The 19,683-nt window shown below is 39.2% G+C and overlaps 2 protein-coding genes across 3 annotated transcripts; one reads left to right on the forward strand and one right to left on the reverse strand.

The window, feature by feature from the left end:
* Nucleotides 1-7,237: 7,237 nt before the first annotated feature.
* Nucleotides 7,238-11,264, reverse strand: LOC131327861 (uncharacterized). The gene is made up of 2 exons (XM_058360988.1): nt 8,407-11,264; nt 7,238-7,841 (listed from the first exon to the last, which is right to left on the reverse strand). Exons 1-2 carry the CDS (start codon nt 11,262-11,264, stop codon nt 7,835-7,837), a joined length of 2,865 nt encoding a protein of 954 aa, XP_058216971.1. The 3' UTR covers nt 7,238-7,834.
* Nucleotides 11,265-13,533: 2,269 nt separating this feature from the next.
* Nucleotides 13,534-16,352, forward strand: LOC131325957 (MATH domain and coiled-coil domain-containing protein At3g58270-like). 2 transcript variants are annotated; one of them, XM_058358480.1, is made up of 4 exons: nt 13,589-13,764; nt 13,851-13,993; nt 15,311-15,960; nt 16,003-16,352. In XM_058358480.1, exons 1-4 carry the CDS (start codon nt 13,643-13,645, stop codon nt 16,129-16,131), a joined length of 1,044 nt encoding a protein of 347 aa, XP_058214463.1. In that variant the 5' UTR covers nt 13,589-13,642; the 3' UTR covers nt 16,132-16,352. The 2 variants fall into 2 exon arrangements, with proteins under 2 accessions (XP_058214462.1, XP_058214463.1); XM_058358479.1 differs by having other exon boundaries at nt 13,534-13,764; nt 15,311-16,352.
* The last annotated feature ends 3,331 nt before the right edge of the window (nt 16,353-19,683 follow it).

A 19,683-nucleotide genomic window follows, 5' to 3' on the forward strand; every position in this document is an offset into this window, starting at 1 on the left:
AAGCCAAAGCTTCAGCGCCTTGCTTTCATGAGAAGGTTGCATTTTACCTTTTCTGGATTTGTCGATTTCTTATGGCAGTCCCTGGGCTTAGGGTTACCAAAGAATACCTTAACCTAGCCGTTTGTATGGCCCAAGTAAAGAGGTTGGCCCTTGCCCCTTTTGTTTTAGGATCTCTGTATAAAGGCCTTTTTACCTTTGTTGATAAAAAGATAGCGGACTCTTGTGGTGGTCCTTTCTGGATCTTTCAAGCTTGGTTATATGCATACTTCCCTCAAATAAAACCTAAACTGGAGAACCCCCTTCGGTCAGATGAGGCATTGCAAACATGCCGTAGTTATGCTGAATATTTGTTAGGCTTCCACACTCAAACAGAGGAATCCTCCTTTCAAAGGTATTTCACCTTTTTTTATGAAAATAACCAAAAGAATTGGCCTATGTTCTGTCCATTCGATAAATTCGAATTTGCATCAGAAAGACTGAAGCCATGCTTTGAGGACATTCCACCAGCTTCTCCCCAACTTGTAGAGAAAATGACTCAGTCCAAACGGTTATTTTGGGCCAGCATTCTTCTTCCAAGACTTATCCCAGTGGGCTTTGCCCTGAATAACACTCCTTTTGGGAATTGTGGTTTCGAGAATTACTCTCCTTGTCAATATGCTAGGCAGTTTGGCCTCGCACAAGGCATTCCAATGCCTTTTGTTCACCCAAACATCATTGAGATGGCCTCCAGTAGGCCAACCATTAAGGCCAAAGACTCACAGATGATATCTCTGATGGTTAGCAACTTTCAACAACGTGTCAAAGCCTTTCAGTTTATTGACTTCAAGATCAATAAAGCGACCCTGCCTGCTTTTGATGAATGGTGGTCGACTATGAGGGCCCTCTATTTCAGTGCTTCACTTTCAGACTGCCTATACAGGCTTGATCCTGAATACAAATTCCTTCAAGATAAGGCTGGTAAGCACAGCTTATTCATTGGTTTTTAGTTCAATTAGTCATACTTTACTAATCTTTATCATATTGTTTCTTTAGCAGAGATAACAGCTCGATTGCCTGATGAACCCTCCAAGGCCATTGTGCCTCATGCAGGAGCAGTTCCCATATCCTCTGTGCCCAGTAGGAATACCAGGAAAAGGAAAGCTGAATCGATTAAGGACTCTGAAACCAGGCCACGGACACGAACTCTCAAGATCACATCAGGTGTGAGCCAAAAGGTTTCCAGAAGTCCTTCCACTGGTAGACCTAAGAAACAGGTCAGTGAAACATCTACTCCCACAAAGCAACCAACAAGAAAGCTCACCAAAAAGCAAAGTTCTAGTGACAAAGGGTTGGCTTTGAAGGTACACTCTTATCTTTGTTACCCTTATTGATTTCGTTCGTACTTTTCACGAGTCTTTCTATTCTCATTTTCCCATTTGCTGTCTTTTACAGAAGGGTAAAGAGACCAGAATTGTAGATGCTTTTGAAGAGGAAGAAGAAAATTCCTCACAATCTTCACAAATTCAAAAATCCTCCTTCTCAGTAGGAGAGACGGTCGATACTGAATTGGCAATCGATCAATACGAGTCCACAGCAGTATCAGATCCTTTGGATCAAGCTGATTGGTTGCCAGGATTTCAGGAGCAATTGCTGTATCAAGAAAACCCTTTACTGCAGGATGACAGTCCTCTTGTGCAGGTTGGTGAGGGTTCAGCTCTGAGGCCAGATGGTGTTGAACTTGGTGTACCAGCCATTCGACAACTTGATACTACAACAAATCAAATTGCATCAGACTCAGTCAAAGCTGTGCCAATGAAGGACGTCACTGTTGCTCCAATAATTCAGAAGATCGATCTGAATCAACAAAGTGATGGTAGGGAAGAAACAGCTTCCCCTCAGATGGCGGACGTGCCTTCTCTAGAGGTTTCCCCATCAATGAATGAAAAGACAATGGAAAAGAAGGGACCAACAGAGGATCCAGCTCAGATTGCCCCTGTTGTCCAACCTGTTGTCCAAATTGGTCCTACTCAAGAAGGTGGGCAAGGCGCAGAGGATGTTGCCTCTAGCCCTTCTGGTAATCCCTCTGGGAACCAAGTCTTATTTCCAACAAGTGTGACCCCTGCAAACATTTCGAGGGCTCTTGCCTTAACTACATCTCCTCGTTCAGTGAACAAGACTGCAACAAATCCTGTGGGTGTTGAGGATTCTGCTCATGTCAAGTCCTCAAGTGATTCTTTAGACCATTTAATGGAAGAGATAAAATCGACTTCCCAAATCTTTCGTTCCCTTACTGAGATTTCAGAATCCAACAGTTCTTTCTTCTTTCTTCAACTCAGTGCGGAGACTCAGAAAGAAATTCAAGTCTTCTTTGACTTCCTAAAGCTTCCTTTTGAGGAATTGATGACAGTGAAGTCTACGGAGTTCAGTGCTTGCGTTGAATCCTTATCTCAAAAGCATGTTTTCCCCCTTAGAGAGCAAATTATCTTGGAAAACTATGCATCATCTCTGAATGACAACATTAGTCTCTTCCGATATTACCAACAAGAAATAAGTCAGAAGCAGGATTTAATCGGTAACCTTTCCAACTTAACAGTGAAGCTATCGACTATGCATGCTGACGCTTCGACTTTGAAGTCGAGGCTTTTGGCAATTGATCAAGAAGAGAAGGAGTTGGTATATCGATTGGGTCAACTGCAGGCTGAAAAGAAAAACCTTCTGGTAACAGCGAACCAACTCGATAAAGATTTCAAACACCTAGCAGAGGAAGGCAAAGGAGTCTCAGTTCATGTCTCTGCTGCTCGTGAAGATTTGCAGAGAAACAGAGTTAAATGTGATGAACTTGTCGTTAAGTGGGAGGCTTTTAAGTCTGCCTTCTTTCATGAATGATTTTGGTTGACTTCAGTTTTATAGCCAATTGACTAATCCTGTTAGTACAAACTATAAGTATTTTTGTTTGTTGATTGTTTTTATCAACAGGTGGTATGCCAGAAATGAGAATGGCAATTAGAATGAAAATTAGACCTTCCATGGCCTTTCTCACATTCCCTGTTAGAAAACTCCAAATTCTTTGTTTGGAACCATTTCTTTAACCTTTATGCAAATTTTACTCACATGTACCAGATTCACATACATGCCCAAGCTGAGTAAAAACTTCACATAATTGGCTAACACCTTACTTTAACCACGTGATGCCACAGGATCAAAACCCTTGATCCCTATTTATCCGGACTGTGGGCGCCTATAATTATGGCAGAACTACGTCATAATCATGATGACGCTTCCCTTCCACTTTTTGGGAATCCGCACAGTAATTACTGACGGTTTAGGTACAACACATGATGCCGTTCTGCAGAAATTCAGCCGCCTTACTTGGGAAACGGCCATTGAGAGCCCACTAACCCCATTAGCTGTCACGTCTCTTAATTCACCTCGGGATAACTGTCCACGACCCACGTCTTTAGATTTTCCTGGGTCTATAAATATCACCACTGAGTAGAAGTTCAAACACCTGTGTTTCTACATTATGGCTTCCAATATTTCTTCTACTCCCCTCTCCACACAAATCACTCCTGCTCACATAAAACAACTGGCCACTGAGCTTTCCTGGGCCCTCATGGAGGATCAAAATGAGTGTAAGCGGAGGATCCAGGCCATCCACGATCGAGTGGAGGGCATGGCGCTTCGGCTGGAGAAGATGGAGTCCGCTCTCAAACTTGTGGTGGCCAACTGGGACACCATCGACTACAAGTCTTCTCCGGTCGACCCTGCTGACATCAGGTCCTCCATGGCTGGCACATCTGGCCAGTGGAGAGAATGGCCTAAGAAATAGCCTTCTCTTTGTGGGGGTCCTGATGTGTGTTTTTTTCTTTTTAGATCTCACTTGGGATCTTTTTCTTTGTAGGGTTTTTTTCTTTTGGGTTCCCGCTTTGAGTTCCCTTTTGTTTTCTTTTTGTCAGATCCTTCTTGGGATCTTTTGTTTTTGTCTGACTGGCCTTTTGTAATGCTGTCCTACCCATGGGCAGCCCTTGACTATGAAATGAAAAGAAAGTTAGTCTTAACTAATGCTCTCCCACATAGACGGAAAATAATGTTTCAAATATTTACCATTAATGGTTCTTTCGTGTAGAACCCCTTCGATTGATGTCAAATGATATGCACCCCCTCGTAAAATCTGGGCAATACGGAAAGGACCTTCCCAGTTTGGAGACCATTTTCCAAATTTCCCTTTCTTCTTTCTTGAATCGATTGGGAGGATTGTTTTCCACACTAAGTCTCCAACTGCAAAAGACTTTTGTTTTACTCTTTTGTTATAAGCCCTTTCAACTCTTTTCTTTTGGGCTTGAATCTGATTCAGGGCGTGTAATCTTTTCCCTTCTAGCCCATCGATATCCAAAAACATTGCTTCTTCGTACTGTAAATCTGGGTCGTAATGACGTGTCACCCTTAAAGATTGAACGTTAATTTCGACTGGCAATACCGCTGCGTGCCCGTAAACTAACTCGAATGGTGTTACCTTAGTACTCTCCCTTTGTGATGTTCTATATGCCCATAAAACTCTGGGCAACAGATCATGCCACTCTCTTGGGTTATCATTGATTACCTTTGCCAAGGTATTCTTTATAATTTTGTTAGTCGATTCGACTTGCCCGTTTGCTTGGGCATAATATGGAGTTGAATTCAAAATCTGTATTCCATATTTTTGTGCATACTGGACAACTTCTCTACCATTGAATATAGACGCCTGATCAACAGTGATGGTTTCAGGAATTCCAAATCTACATAAAAGATATTCCTCAATAAAATCAATCACTTGTTTCTGTGAAACACCTTTCAAAGGTATTGCCTCCGTCCATTTTGTAAAATAATCAGTCGCCACTATAACAAATTGGTGCTGTAACGAAGATGCTGGGTGAATTTCCCCTATCATATCGATTGCCCAACCTCTGAACGGCCAAGGTTTAACAATCGACTGCAACTGATGAGCTGGTATCCTTTGGATTGGTCCATGCTTTTGGCATTGCTGGCAACCTTTAGCATACTGAATACAGTCAGCTCGAATATTTGGCCAATAATATCCGTGTCTTTTAATTAACCACCTCATTTTATCACCAGCTTGATGAGCACCACAAGTCCCTTCATGGACTTCTCCCATAATTCTCATTGATTGGTCCTTGTCAACGCACAACAATAATAGACCATCAGACGTTTTTCTATACAAATCCTGCTCTAATAAAACATAATTGATGGACCTGCACTTGACAGTCCTTTCCACCTTTTCATTAGGATTTAGAAGGTAATTCTTTATTGGAATCATCCAATCGTCTGAAATATCGATTACAAACACATCCAATCGATCTTTTTCCCTTTCCAATGAAAAAGGTAGATATCGTTTTTGGATTCTAATTATTTTCTCCGTGTCTCCTTCAGGAATCTTAACTCCTGAAGCTGTCTGAGCCATTTGATTGGCCTCGCTATTTTGAAGTCTCAAGATGTGCTGAAAGCATATTTCATCAAAGTTTTGGACAAGACACTGAACCTTTTCTAGTTGCAGGCTCAATAAGGGGTGATTGCACTTATAATGTCCTGTAATTTGTCGGATGACCAATTGTGAGTCCCCAGAAACTTTCAAATATCGTATATTCAAATTTTTTGCTATTTCCAAGCCTATGATCAAGGCCTCATACTCTGCTTGATTATTTGTTAGTATTCTACTTTCATCGAGTTGAAAAGAAAATTGAAACATTTCTCCTTTTGGAGATGTCAGAACAACACCTGCCCCAACTCCATTATCTGTTTTTGAACCATCAAAAGACAGTTGCCAAGGTTTAAGCTCCAAAAGATGTACCTCAAAAGTATCCTCTTCCAAAGGTAGATTTGGATGCTCAGCTAAGAAATCTGCCAAAGCTTGTCCTTTTACTGCCTTTTGAGGCACATATTCAAAGTCATACTCTACTAGCGCTAAAATCCATTTCCCCTGTCTCCCTCTCAAAATGGGTCTAGACAGGATATATTTTATTATATCTGTTTGGGAAATGATCATTACTCTAGCTGGCAAAAGGTAATGCCTTAATTTAATTGCTGAAAAATATAATGCCAAACAAATCTTTTCCACACATGAATACCTACTTTCACAATCATTTAACCTTCTACTTAGGTAGTAAATTGATTGCTCTCGGCCTTGTTCATTATCCTGAGCTAACAGACTTGCAATCGAATGGTGCGTTGCTGATATGTACAACTTCAATGGTTTTCCATTTATTGGAGGCATCAGAACAGGAGGTGTCACCAAAGATTGCTTTAAAGTATCAAAAGCTTTCTGATGCTCTTGTTCCCATCTGAAATCTTTTTCTGACTTCAATTTTAATAATGGGGAGAATGCCATTGTCTTTCCAGATAGATTGGCAATAAATCTTCGAAGGAAATTAATCTTTCCCAAGAACTGCTGAAGTTCTTCTTTATTGGTTGGTGCCTGTGCTTTCAAAATAGCATCAGCTTTAGTTTTATCAATCTCAATCCCTTTTTGATGCACCAAGAATCCTAAAAAGTTTCCTGCGGTGACACCAAATGCACATTTCAAAGGATTCATTTTCAGATTGTAACGCCTCATCCTTTCCAGAGTCTGTTCAAGATGATGTAGATGCTCGTCAACTGAATTTGATTTTACAACTACATCGTCTATATAAACTTCCAAGAATTTATGCAAAAAATCATGAAAAATTAAATTCATAACTCTTTGATAAGTTGCACCTGCATTTTTCAATCCGAAAGCCATGACCACCCATTCAAACGTCCCTATGTATCCAGGACATCTAAACGCTGTTTTATGCGTATCTTCTTCAGCTATATATATTTGATTATAACCAGCATTACCATCCATGAAGGACAGCATTTGGTACCCTACTGTTGCATCGACTAGCAAATCAGCAACAGGCATTGGATATTGATCCTTTGGTGATGCGGTATTAAGATCTCTAAAATCAACGCATACTCTAACTTTCCCATTTTTCTTTAATACTGGGACAACATTTGAGACCCATTCAACATACTTGACCGGTCGAATAAACTTTGCCTCAAATAAACGTTCCATTTCTTTTTTGACTTGAGGTAAGACATCATCCTTCATTCTCCTTGGTGCCTGTTTAAAAGGTACGTAGTTCTCCTTTATAGGTATTTTGTGTTCAACTAAAGACCTATCTAAACCTGGCATTTCATCATAACTCCAAGCAAAACAATCTTTAAATTTACGCAACAAGTACTTAAACTTTTCCTTTATTTCAATAGGCAAAGCAGCATTTACATATGTGATCTTAGGATCTTCTGGAGTTCCCAAGTTGACTTCTTCTGTGGGATCCTTTACTTGGGCCCCGTCATCATCTAGCTTAGCTGGTGCTGGTTTCAGGTCTGCTAATCCTAACTCTTTCATGTTTAGAGGGCTATCATCAAAAACACACTCAGCCCAATTACAAGAAATAGGCTCATCTGCCTGCAATTTTCTGTCAACAAGAAAAGAAAACAACCTTTTAAAAGTGGCTTTCACAGTAGCCAAATCTTCACACCCTGTGTTCAATAGGTTTCTAAACATTAAAAACTTGTTGATCAATCTTGGCAGGCCTTGAAATAATGTTAGGCCTGATAAAATCTTTGCTCAGCTCCTGGAACCCTTCCTTGATGTATTTGAGGAATTGGCTCTCAGTTACTCCAACTTGATTAGATCTGACTTCTGAGTCTTCTATTCTTGTTGGCCACAAATGTTCGTTGTAGAGATCTGCTTCTACGTTGTTAGTCTCTGCTTTGAATGGATGTCGGTCTGCCCAAAAGACCTCCATTCCCGCTGCTTCTTCTTGCTTTAGAAAGATCAAGGCCTGATGCAAAGAAGACGGCACACAACTATTTATATGGATCCAATCTCTGCCTAGTAAGGCATTGTAATTAGATGAAGAATCGATTACGAAAAACGTTGCATTCATCTTCCTATTTCCAATCTGTAGTTGTAAGGATATGACCCCCTTAGCAGGAGAACACCCTCCAGCGAAATTGCCAACTGTAACCTCTGTTGGGATCAGGTCATCATTGGTTTTGTTCAAAACTTTGAGCATTCGAGCAGGTAAAATATTAACTACTGCCCCATTGTCGACCAACACTTTCGAGATAGGTTGGCCATTCATATGCAGTTTAATATACAGTGGTCTTAAATGCCTTATTGAGGCATCATCAGGTGTTCTAAGAACTACAACACTGTTTCCATGTTTATCCGTCTCAACATTAATGGGCTGTGACTGAGGATGCTTCTCTTTGTCCATTATTTTTACAATCGATTGGGTATTATCCTCAACATCGCCTGCCAAATTCATTGGCTGATTTGGTTTTGCCTTAAACTGCTTAGGCAGAACTAAAATCATATTACACTGGTAGTTTATAGGTACTGACCCGAATTGGATTGCGGCCAGGCTTTCTCCAAATGTTGCAGATCTCTGTGGAGACGGTGACGCATCTTTGATCAGGTCTTCCTGTTCTGACCCTTCGTCAAAGAGATCATCATCATCATCTGCCTCCATGAGCTTCTGGAATTCCTCCATTTTCTTCTTTAAGCTCTGCTTCAATTCTTTTTTACCCTTCAGTTGGGCAGTCGACTGGGGAGGATCTGTAGCACTACTCTCTTGCCCCCCATGCTTTTGAATTATCTGCTTTGGGCCACTAGTTTCTCCTTGATCCCGGGTCCATACCATGTTTGGAACCTTTGATGGTTCCAATCTCTCTCTTGGTTCGAACACATGGTCCCATGGGTCACCATAAGCCCTGGCTGCAAACTTCCTTTGAAGCCTTCTTTTCTGTGAACTGGATACCTTAGTGTACCAACCCTCTGCTGGGAACTTTGGATGGCTAAGCGTGCTCCATTCCTCGTGATCATTATTGGGTGGCATTACCATCCTAGGTTGGTGCCATCCACGTCCATAAGGTCCTCTACCTCGTGGTCCAGTATCTCTTCTGAAACCAACACCCCTTTGACTAGGGTATCTCCTCTGATTAGGAAATTGGTACCCCGCCGCCTCAAGATCTTGGCAAGAAGGCACCCCAGGCCTTGCAGGCACGACTGGATGTCCCCTGAATAAAAATGGTCCATCATCTGGCCCATAGCAATGCTCTGACTCTATTCTGTTAAAGAGCCCCGGATCTATACCTTCATAAATCAGTTTGGCTCCCACATAAATTTGAAGGTCATTTCCTCCCATTGTGTTGAACCTCAGTCCGGACTTGGAGAATGCACTTCTCTGATCTTTTTCTGCTATAATTGCTTCCCCATACTGGACTTCATGCCCACACCTAATGCAGAGGTAGTCGTTTGGGAATCTAGAGGTATGAGACTTTGCTGACTCTTCTTCAGTCTGCATGTGATCCTCCTCCCCCTGCTTTTGTTTCGTCACATTGGAACCTAGCCTTTTGGCTAGGCCGGCCGTCACCATGTTCACTTCAATCTTGGGAAAAGGATTGGATTCAATTCCCATGGGATCCTTGTCGCCTTTAGCATACTGCAACAGTCCCTTCTGGATCAAGTCCTGCACACAATTTCGGAATGTAACACAGTTGTTAGTATTATGCCTAAATGAATTGTGCCATTTACAATATTCTTTTCCTTTTCTATCCTTATCAGAAGGAATAATATGCCCAGGACTCAAAGTAACAAATTTTTGTTTCAACAATTCATCAAATATTTGGTCAGCTTGTGCCAAATCAAACGAATATTGTCTATAATTTGCTTGCCCCCCACGCCTATTGGGTTGAGATGAAGGCATATTCATTGGTTTTTCTGTTTTAACCAAAGTGTCACAAATTATAGGGGTCTTTCCAATGACTTGCGCTACATCAATCTCAATATCACCTTCCACATCTTGGTAATATGTTCCTAGAGACGTGTTCCTCAAAAGCTCTTCTTCTTGTAAAATAGCTTCAAACTGAGATGCCCTCATGGAGAGCTCAAACAGATCTTTGAAATTAGATCCATTAAACTGCTTTTTAAAATTAAACTCGAGACCATCTTGAGCTATTCGAACTATCTCGGTCTCTGGCACATTACAATGACATTGGTTTCTTAATCTCTTAAATCTAGTTAAAAACTGTTCTGCCGTTTCATTTGGCTTCTGCTTTAACTTAGCCAAGTCGGCAATTGAGACCTCTGGTTCATGTCTAAAATATTGAGCATGAAATTGTTCTTCCATATCTTGCCACGTATGGATAGAATTTGCAGGCAGGCTTATGAACCATGTGAATGCTGTTTTAGTTAATGAATGTGGGAATAATTTTAACTTAAAAACATCATCAGAGCCAAGTTCTCCTAACTGTAGACAAAACCGTCCTACATGTTCAATTGTCGACTGATTTTCTGTACCACTAAAAAGTGAAAGCTCAGGCAATTTATACCCTCTTGGCAAAGGAACATTGTCAACCCAATGTGGGTAAGGCTTTCTAAACATGGGTTTTTCCACCCTGCGTAGCCCTGGTCCGTACACATCTTGGATGACTTCTAATATTTGTGCCCTATTAATATTCATGGGATCTGGGGCTCTAAGGACATTTGGTACATAAGGTTGTGCAAGAGGGCCATTCTGACCGTTCCCATTGCCAATGTTTGGCACATTGTGAACGTACTGACCACTATTTCCATTATTCGGTCCTACTGGCATAGTATGATAAGTATAACTGCCATGATTTGGCAGAGTTTGTGCGGCATTGTATATGTGTTGACCATTATTCATGACACGGACTCCTGTGAAACCAGCCTGAGGACTTTGACTAGAATTTAAACCATGATTCTGACCATTTCCACTACTGTTACCAACTTCATATATAGATGGGACACTCTGGTAAAAACTAGTTGGCTTGATTGTGGACCGTAGAGCAGTTGCTTCAACAAACGGTCGACTGTGCACATTCATATTTGAATCGAATGCTGGATTTGTATATACCTGTTGAGGTGACTGTCTAGGCAGATCTCCAGTTTGCAGTTGCTCATGTACTACACCATGTGCATCCACATCTATGACAGATGGGGGCGTAACTACCCTTCTCAATAGGGTAATCAATTCCTGTGCCGCTTCGTCTTCTGGGTTAGACAAAACTTGTGCCAACTGCCTGGAAAGGCCCTGTATATTTGTTGGTGCGCTCAAGCCATTTCCTTGGCTATTTTCTGGCACCCTTTGTTCAGGATGCGCCACGTCAGTTTGGCTTTCTAGGCCTTCATTCTGAGGCTCTGCAGGTCGGTCGCCTTGTTTCCTTGTCGCTGGTGCCATTACTTCCAAATTAGTAATGATGCCCTCCTTCTAGCGCCAAAATTGTTTGTCTATTTTACTGATAGTCGACTAATCGACTAGAGATTGCTAAGTGTGCTGGAAATGTGGGTGTTTGTGGTGGTGGAGTTTGGTTCCTTGCCGTATTTCAGGACTTCTCTGGAAGCAAACTTAATGAAGTGAATGGAGATGGAAGAAGAACAACAAAATGGACTTTATTATCCCTCGGTGTAGAAGTCAAATCGACTATGAGAACACAATCGAACAGACGGTTAAATTACAAGCTACTCCTAGAGCAAGAAATGTAAAGTACAGATAAAAGTAGAAGCCTTTGGGCGATTGATTGGGGGCTCTAAATATCTTCCTTTCTTGTATTTATAGGCTGTTGTCGACTTGAAATTCAAATCATACGGACTTCCCTCCTTCGATTTGAATTAGTTGGCTCCATGCTCCCTATTCTTGCTCCACTATCTGCATGAGGCGGTTACTTCTCCATGATCTCACATGTTTCCAACGTTGTAATTATTTCAACTGCCTGCTTGCATTAACCGTCTGACTCACGATCCGCATGTGATACAAAATTCTGACACGTGTCCAGTCGAATATCAACCGTTTGATCAGTCCATTTTCCTTAACAGGCTTCATATTGCATTTGCATTATATCAATCGGTCTAAAATGCGTTGACACGTGTAACATTCTGACCCAATCGATTATAATATACTAAATACTAAATTATGGTGTAAACACCCACTCACCACCCTCTCTGTCTCCACCGCCGTCAGACTTGGTCGAAAAAATTCGAGAACTAACAGAAACCTTTGGATTCATGGACTTGGTTTCCTTTCTCAATGTGTTGGCGCTTGGAGCAGCAGAAATTTGGGATATAACACGCTGCAAAATTCGCGTATTCATAATTCTGCTATGCCACTAGATCCTGTGAACGTTATCATTGAAAATTAGATTATGAGATCTCAGTGATAAATATAATTTGGGAGCAGAAGTGTTTTAGTGCTGAGACATGAAGATGAAAACTAAACCCATATAATGCTGTTGTGGTGGGGAAAAATGTAAATTCTGTATATCAGTTTGTAAGCTTGGCGAAGTTTAGTACATCCAAACTTTGGGTGAGGTGCAGAAGTGGTTTAGTGCTGAGAATTGAAGGAAATGAAAACAAAAACTGAAAGTCACATAATGCTGCTGTGACGGGGAAACATGGAAATTTGTGTAAATCAGTTTGATTAAAGTATCATATATAATGCTCCGCTGAATCCACATTATCAGAAGCTTCAATCAGAAACCCTAATCTGTGAGAGAGAGAGAGAGACTCACCCTGTGGTCGTCGACGGTTTGCATCGCGGTGGGTTTGCGCCAATCTTTATTTTCTTCATTTTTTCTCTTCTAACCAAACTATAGGAGGGAAATTTTTTTAATTTTCCTTTCTTTTTCTTGAGTTCCAAACAGAGCCTAAATGTTTCTACTTTTTCTCAAGACAGGTAAAAGAAAATTTGTTTGGTACTGTAATTTGTTTACTACTACTATGATGGAACTATAATTGTGTTTACAAAGTTTCCATAAACTGTCGACTGTCAAAACAAATTGTTTTTAAACAAGATTGGCGCAATTGTTTCTCAGACCGGCGTAGAGATATGGATATTTTTTTGTAAGGTGCCAGAAGAAAACAGGCACAAGAAAATGTGACAGATGAAGTATAAGTGAAAAGAAATGAAAAGAAGAAAAAAAAATTAAAATTCCCTTTCTGCTGTATTCTCTTTACAACTCAAAAAGAATTTTTTTAAAAATTTCTTTTAGATTTTTCCTACTTCCAACATTTCTTTCTCTAGCTCTCTCCACTTATTATCCATACTATTTTTTCAAAAAGCAATCCAAACATAGCAGCATTCATTTTTTCAAAAAGCAATCCAAACACAACAGAACTCATTGTTTGGTTTTGTTTTCATTATTTTCCATTTTCCTCTACAAGTTCCAAACACAGCCTTAACTTTGGGCCAGTGCCAATTTCTTTAAAAGGAAACTTTTAGAAAATGAAGGTAATTTCAAGCTCAAAAATCACTCACGTAAATAATTTTCTATCAATATGGATCTTGTTTGATAGATTTCATTGAGATCTTTTAACGGTGCAAAAAAAATTAAAAAAATTATTTTTCATTTTCATTATATTTGAGCTTGAAATTACCTTTTTATTAAAAAACCTCCATTTTGAAAAAGCTTCTTTTTCAAAAGGCCAATTTAAAAAGAACGCGGAACGGACCGTTTGCTTTCTCTTCGAAAAACTTTTTTTAAAAAGAGGTTTAAAAAAGAAAGCGAACGGACCGAAACTTGCTCTGTCTCCCTCTCTCTCATCATTGGCACACCTGCACTGATGTCTCTCCCGACGCCTACTGATCCATCATCAGTGCTCTTCACATGGAAGATTGAAAATTTTTCTAAGCTGAAGGCTGAGAAACTCTACTCACCAATCTTCTACTGCGGTGGATTCAAATGGTACATTGTCCTTTACTTTCTGTATCGTACTTGGTTTTGACCTCAATTCACCCATAAATCTTACTCTTTGAATGTTGTGGGTGCAGGCGGCTAAATGCATATCCGAAGGGTTTGTCGGTGTATTTAGATATTCCCGATTCGGCGAAGTTGCCCCCCGGGTGGAGTAGATACGCCCGTTTCAGCATATCTTTGATCAATCAAATTCATACCCGAGCTACAAAACGCATAGGTAAGGTTTTATGGTGTTTCTTTGCTGATTAATCTGGATGTGCTACTATTATTGTGAAGTTTGTATGTGTTCTTTCATACATGTAGGCACAATTGCATATTTATGTCTTAAATGCACCTACTTGGTCTCATTTGTTAAATCAGTCAAGATTACCTTGTTGGACCATCTCCACTCCTTATTCAAATTTAAACTCAGTATCCAACCTGAGTAAGAAACACCAAAAATGCAACTCCAACCCTTACCCAAACTCATATCAAATTAGAGTGTTACTCAAAATTTTCACCAAATTAGGTGACAACCAAACCTTTCACCAAATTCGCAATGGCTACTTTTTGGTGGAAGGCAGTGGTGGCTGGTTTTCCAGCAGTGGCGGTGGTGATCGACCCTGGTACTGCTGGTTGTCCCTAGTGGTGAAACCCTAGATTGTGAAACTCATATTTCCGTCATGGGGATGATGCTCGTGGAAGAGATGAGATGTCTCCTTGCAGATTTGGAGAGATGAGCGGGCGGCGGTGACCGGGGGTTGGGGGGACGGTGGCTACTGGCGGTTAGGGTTTGAAATAAGAGTAAAGGGCTGGAGAAGCCCATATCAAATCAAACTTTTACTCAAATTTTCACTCAAATCTGAGTAAAAAACCGGGTAAGGGCTGAAGATGCTCGTACGTAACCAAACGAAAGAAGAAAACGTTTTGATGCTTTTTAAGAATTCAAACCAAGCTTAGAACAACTCGTTATGTTCATCGATAAACTTGTACCCTTAAAAAATCCAGTTGGTTGAGCTCAACTTGTGATTGGCTCAAATCTCAATATCTGGTTGCCTCATTTGCAGCCCTATCTATACGAGTGTATTGCATTAAAAAATTATTTACTAGGTAGAACTTCTGTATGATCATTGATACTGTATCCAATTATTCACTTTCAGAAGTAAATACGGCCATGTAACTCATGGGAAAATGCTGAATTGCTTCTTCCTAAAGATATTCGTCCCGATAATGGTATATGTTAACTGAAAAGAAGAGTTCCAATGGTTTCGTATGACCAAAGTTGGGAAATTGTAATGTATCTAATTTCCAAGTTTTCTTGCTTTACAAATTCACTATTTGGATCAGCTCATGAAACCACTTAATTTTATTGAGTGACTTGTTAGTCAGCACCTCAAAATTTGTGTCTATATTGGTCCCTGTGACAAAATAAATAGGAAAAGACAATGCATTGGATCACTATATGCCTTTTGTTAATTTATTTGGTGTGGCAAAACTTGGTGATGATGTTTCCCTGCTGCCTTTGGTGCTAATGTTGATGCCTTCCAATCTGCAGACACAGAACATAAGTTCAATGCAGGAGAAAGTAGTTGGGGTTTCCCTTCTTTCTTGCCTCTTGTAAAACTGAATGATCCGGAGGAAGGTTTTCTGGTGAATGATACTATCGTACTTGAAGCCAGTATAACCATCCCCAATTCTCATGACTCAAAAAAGGAGACTGGTTTTGAACCAGAAAAGAAAAAAATAAAACAGGAGACTGGTGACAATGGCTCAGGAAATGTAGAAGCTGACATTACTGGGGCTTCTCCTTCTCCTCAAAGTATGATCCAATCAATTTTGGGTTCCCAAATATCCTTTGCAGGCAAAGTCAGGTTTTTGTCATACTGGGTTTCTTCAGAGGCACTCCTGTTACTTGAAAAGATACACAGCCTTCACGAGGGTACTTTTCTTGAATTCTTGATGAAAGGTCAGGCTCTGCCAACTATGATACTTGAGTCGTTTGCTGCATTTGTTGCATCGATGTCATCCACTAAGGTGAATGAATTGAATGAGGAAGTGTTGCGACTAGCTGCCAATTCGATAGACGACTTTGAGCAAGTAGGGTTGGACTTGAGGTGGCTGAAGCAGAGGCTAGAGGAAGCAAAGGTGGTGAAAAAGCACTCGGAGTCGGTCAACACTGTTGAGTCTTGTACAAGTGCTTTGGAAGTGGCTCGAGCCACAGTTGAGTCTTGTACAAGTGCTTTGGAGGTGGCTCGAGCCAAGGTTCGGGAGCTCGAAGAAGGGCTTGCCAAAGCCAAGGCAGAACGAGAGGTGATGTCCAGGGAACTGCCCAAATCACTGGGAGAGAATGATGCTGTACTTAAGGATATCGTATAGATAGCAGTCTGAAGGATCTTCAGTATTTCAACATGAATATGGTGAGTTATGGAGAGAAGAGGACCGAAGAAATCGAATGTAAAAATCTGTAGTCTATTAATAGTAAGGTGAATCTGTTTATATCAACAGACATGATGACATTACTCTGGAAATCGGAACTTATGTTATTATGGTGTCTTCATCCAATTGAAACGTTCAGCCGATTGTGGGTTGAGTGCGAATGCTTGTTGTGGTTGAACTTTTTTCTTGTTGATCAGTGTCGTGGTTGAACTTATCAATACACTTGCGATAAAAGAAGATAGGATGGTAAGCCAATGAACGTCATGAAAATACGAAATTACCCCTCATAGGATTACCCTGGTAGTTTGAGCGGAAAGATATGGTCGTCATTTCGCCTTGTTTGAAAGATTTAAAAGAATGTAGGATGGCTAGCCAAGCCACAATGTGAAATTACCAATTTGTCCTTGTAGTTTGTCAATGGTGGAGTTAAGATATGAGGGTATTTTAGGCATTTCAGTGTTAGGTCTTTTGATTAGTCAAAAAGAAAAGGAGGTGCAAAAAAAATCTCTCTTTTCCCTAATTTAAGGGATATTGTTTCTTATAGGTACAAAAAAAAATCTTTATTTTCCATAATTTAAGGGATATTGTTTTTAAGGAAAAAAAAAATCTTTTCCCTAATTTAAGGCAAGCCAAGCTACCATGTTAAAAGACAAAATTACCCTTGTAAATTTCGTCTTTCAAATATTTTTTAGATGTCTTGAGTTGGGATTATTTTAGGTCCTACTTTGCTTAGTCAAGAAGAAAAGGCTTTTCGATGGTATTTTAGATATTTTGGATCCTCCTTTGCTTAGTAAAAAAGAAAAGACTTTTTGGAGATATTTAAGGTCTTACTTTGCTTAGTCATGAAGAAAATATTTTTTTCGAGAGTATTTAAGGTCCTCCTTTGCTTAGTTAACAAGAAAAGGATTTCCGAAGGTATTTTAGGTCCCCTTTTGCTTAGTCAAGAAGAAAAGGCATTTCATAGGTATTTTAGGTCTCTCTTTGCTTTGTTAAGAAGAAAAAGCTTTATACATCTTCTCAATCTAACCATTAGAAAGAAAGAAAGAAATCTCTCTCTCTCTCTCTCTCGTTCCTCCTAGATCTCCCCCGATCTATCTCTCATCGATCCCTCTATAATTCAGATGAATATAGACGCATCAATTTCTTAATTGTAGATTCTTACACACGAAGAAAGAAGCAACTACGTGGTCAGATTATCTTAGATTTCATAACCCTAGACTATGATTCTCTTAGAACTTCTTAAAATCATAAGTATTTTGAGTGGTCTTTTCTTTCTGGGGTTTTCTAATTGTTTTACTTTTATGGTTATGTTTTTTTCAACATCAATACTTGATAGTTTATTGTGTGCTTTCAGCAAACTGAGCTCTAATTTTGTTCGATATTTTTGGAGAAAGGCTCTCTTGCGGCAAGGTTTTACAGTTATTTTCCAAAACACATGGACGAAAAAAGCCTCATTATTTTCACAGTTTTAGAATCTAATTCATGACATTATCTTGATTATTGTTGCTATTGTTTGAGAAAGAATTTATATTTTAATCTAAAGACCTATTTCTTTTATCTATGTTTATGCAATTTTTAATTTGTCCTGATAGGAATCAAAAACACTGTTCCTTATAATCCTTTTTTTTAACAAGGTTGATCTATTTGTGACTCTCTTCAGTTTTAGTACATATGTTGGATTAAATTACTTGCATGATCTATGAAATTACAATAGTCTTAATTAATTATTTGAGTCTACAAAATTAAAAATATTTTGGTACTCCAAAATAGTGTTCTATATGTTATTTTTTCCGTACAAGAACTCCTTTTGTATTGCTTAAAAAATACTATCTTTTTTTTTTTGTAAAAATGATATTTCATTCAATTACTTACTCTTACGACTTCTTTATTTTCATAACAATATCTTAATTTGAACTATCTTACATACATGAACAATTAGTAGTTACACTAATGAGCACACAACAGCGTGCTTCGCGTGTGGAATTACACTAGTAGTCAGAAAAGTAGCAAAATAGTTTAGGCGTCTAATTGAAGGTTTATTACGGAGTACTAAAATTTAGGTGTCTTTAAGACATTGAGGTCAAAGTTTGGAAGTATTCAGAACATTTTCCTTGTTATATCAGGTAAGTGAAAATAAATTGTCAATAAGACAATTATACCCTTATCGGTCTTTACTTCATGCAACAATTCTGAAAATCCAAACCACGCCCCTATGTCTTCATATTCTCATTACTACTGGTTTAACTTGTGAAGTGCAATGCAAGGTTAAACAAACTTGTAAAGAGAAGCAAACTAAAGCGTACAGGGATATATTTCACTAGTTTGCTCTTCTACTTCTGAAAGGAATATTCCAAAAGCCTGAATTGACTTTGTAATTACTTCCATAAGCTTAACTAGAGCTTCCGGCCATTAACTAGACTACAGGCTTGTATGCTCATATCTATCAATCAATAAATCTTAACACACAGATTAAGTTAGGAAATTTTGTTTAAAAAGAATGAAAATGGAAGTATGTTGATCAGTTAGAAGTGGGGTTTGCCATGTTCTAGCGTTGGCCTACGATGCGAAGGAGCAGGCATGGTGGATGGTCAGGGCCGGCCGGCCCTGGGATAAGCCAAACAAGTCCCGGGCTTGGGCAATCCCCCACCACAGGGCAACCCCAAGAAAAAAAATTAACCACCAAGAATGTAATAAATACTTAAGTTAGCGCTATAACCAAAGTTAGTTTCTTTGGCTTAGTGGAAAAGTTGCGACTCTTCACAACACATGCGCAGGTTCGAGTGCCTTTCGTAGTACAATGCCTCGATTCCCCTATATCTTTTTCTCTCCATAGAACATCTTCTTTTAGGATTAAAAAAAAAAAAAACATCTTCTTCTTTTTTTTAAATTTGCTTAAGCCTATTTTTTTCGTTTTATTTTTTCATATGACCTCTACTATTAAAAGTTAGGCCCCGTTCTACTAAGGTTCTTATTTTTTAAGAACTTATATTATATTTTATGAGACAGGTCATTCTCTCACAATACATCACATTTAATTAAAAAAATAAGTTATTTTAGTCAGTAGAACACACATTAAGGGTTTATTTGGTAAATAAATTTTTTTATAATATATCTTTTTTTGTTTTGGTCAAACTATTTTACTTTCATAGTCCTTTTGATTACAATAGCTGATATTGACGTTAAAATGTCTATATTGGTATATATTACTCATTTAATTTTTGTAACGCCCCAAATTTCGAAACATTAATAAAAACATTTAAAAGACAATTTTTCCAATTTAAAATTCATAGATTTAATACATCACTGTTTTAAAAGTAGATGCCATCATATTACAACCATATCAAATTAAGTTTAAGTAGCTGAATTTGACCAAATATTACATTTCCCCAAATAAACTTTGAAGCTTCCAAAATAAAGTTGACTTAAATTAAATCAGAGTGACTATGCATACGGAAACCATGATTCTTCGACTCCCTCCTCAGTAGCGTTGAC

Source organism: Rhododendron vialii, chromosome 5a (genome assembly GCF_030253575.1).
Source record: "Rhododendron vialii isolate Sample 1 chromosome 5a, ASM3025357v1".
Lineage (NCBI taxonomy): Eukaryota > Viridiplantae > Streptophyta > Magnoliopsida > Ericales > Ericaceae > Rhododendron > Rhododendron vialii.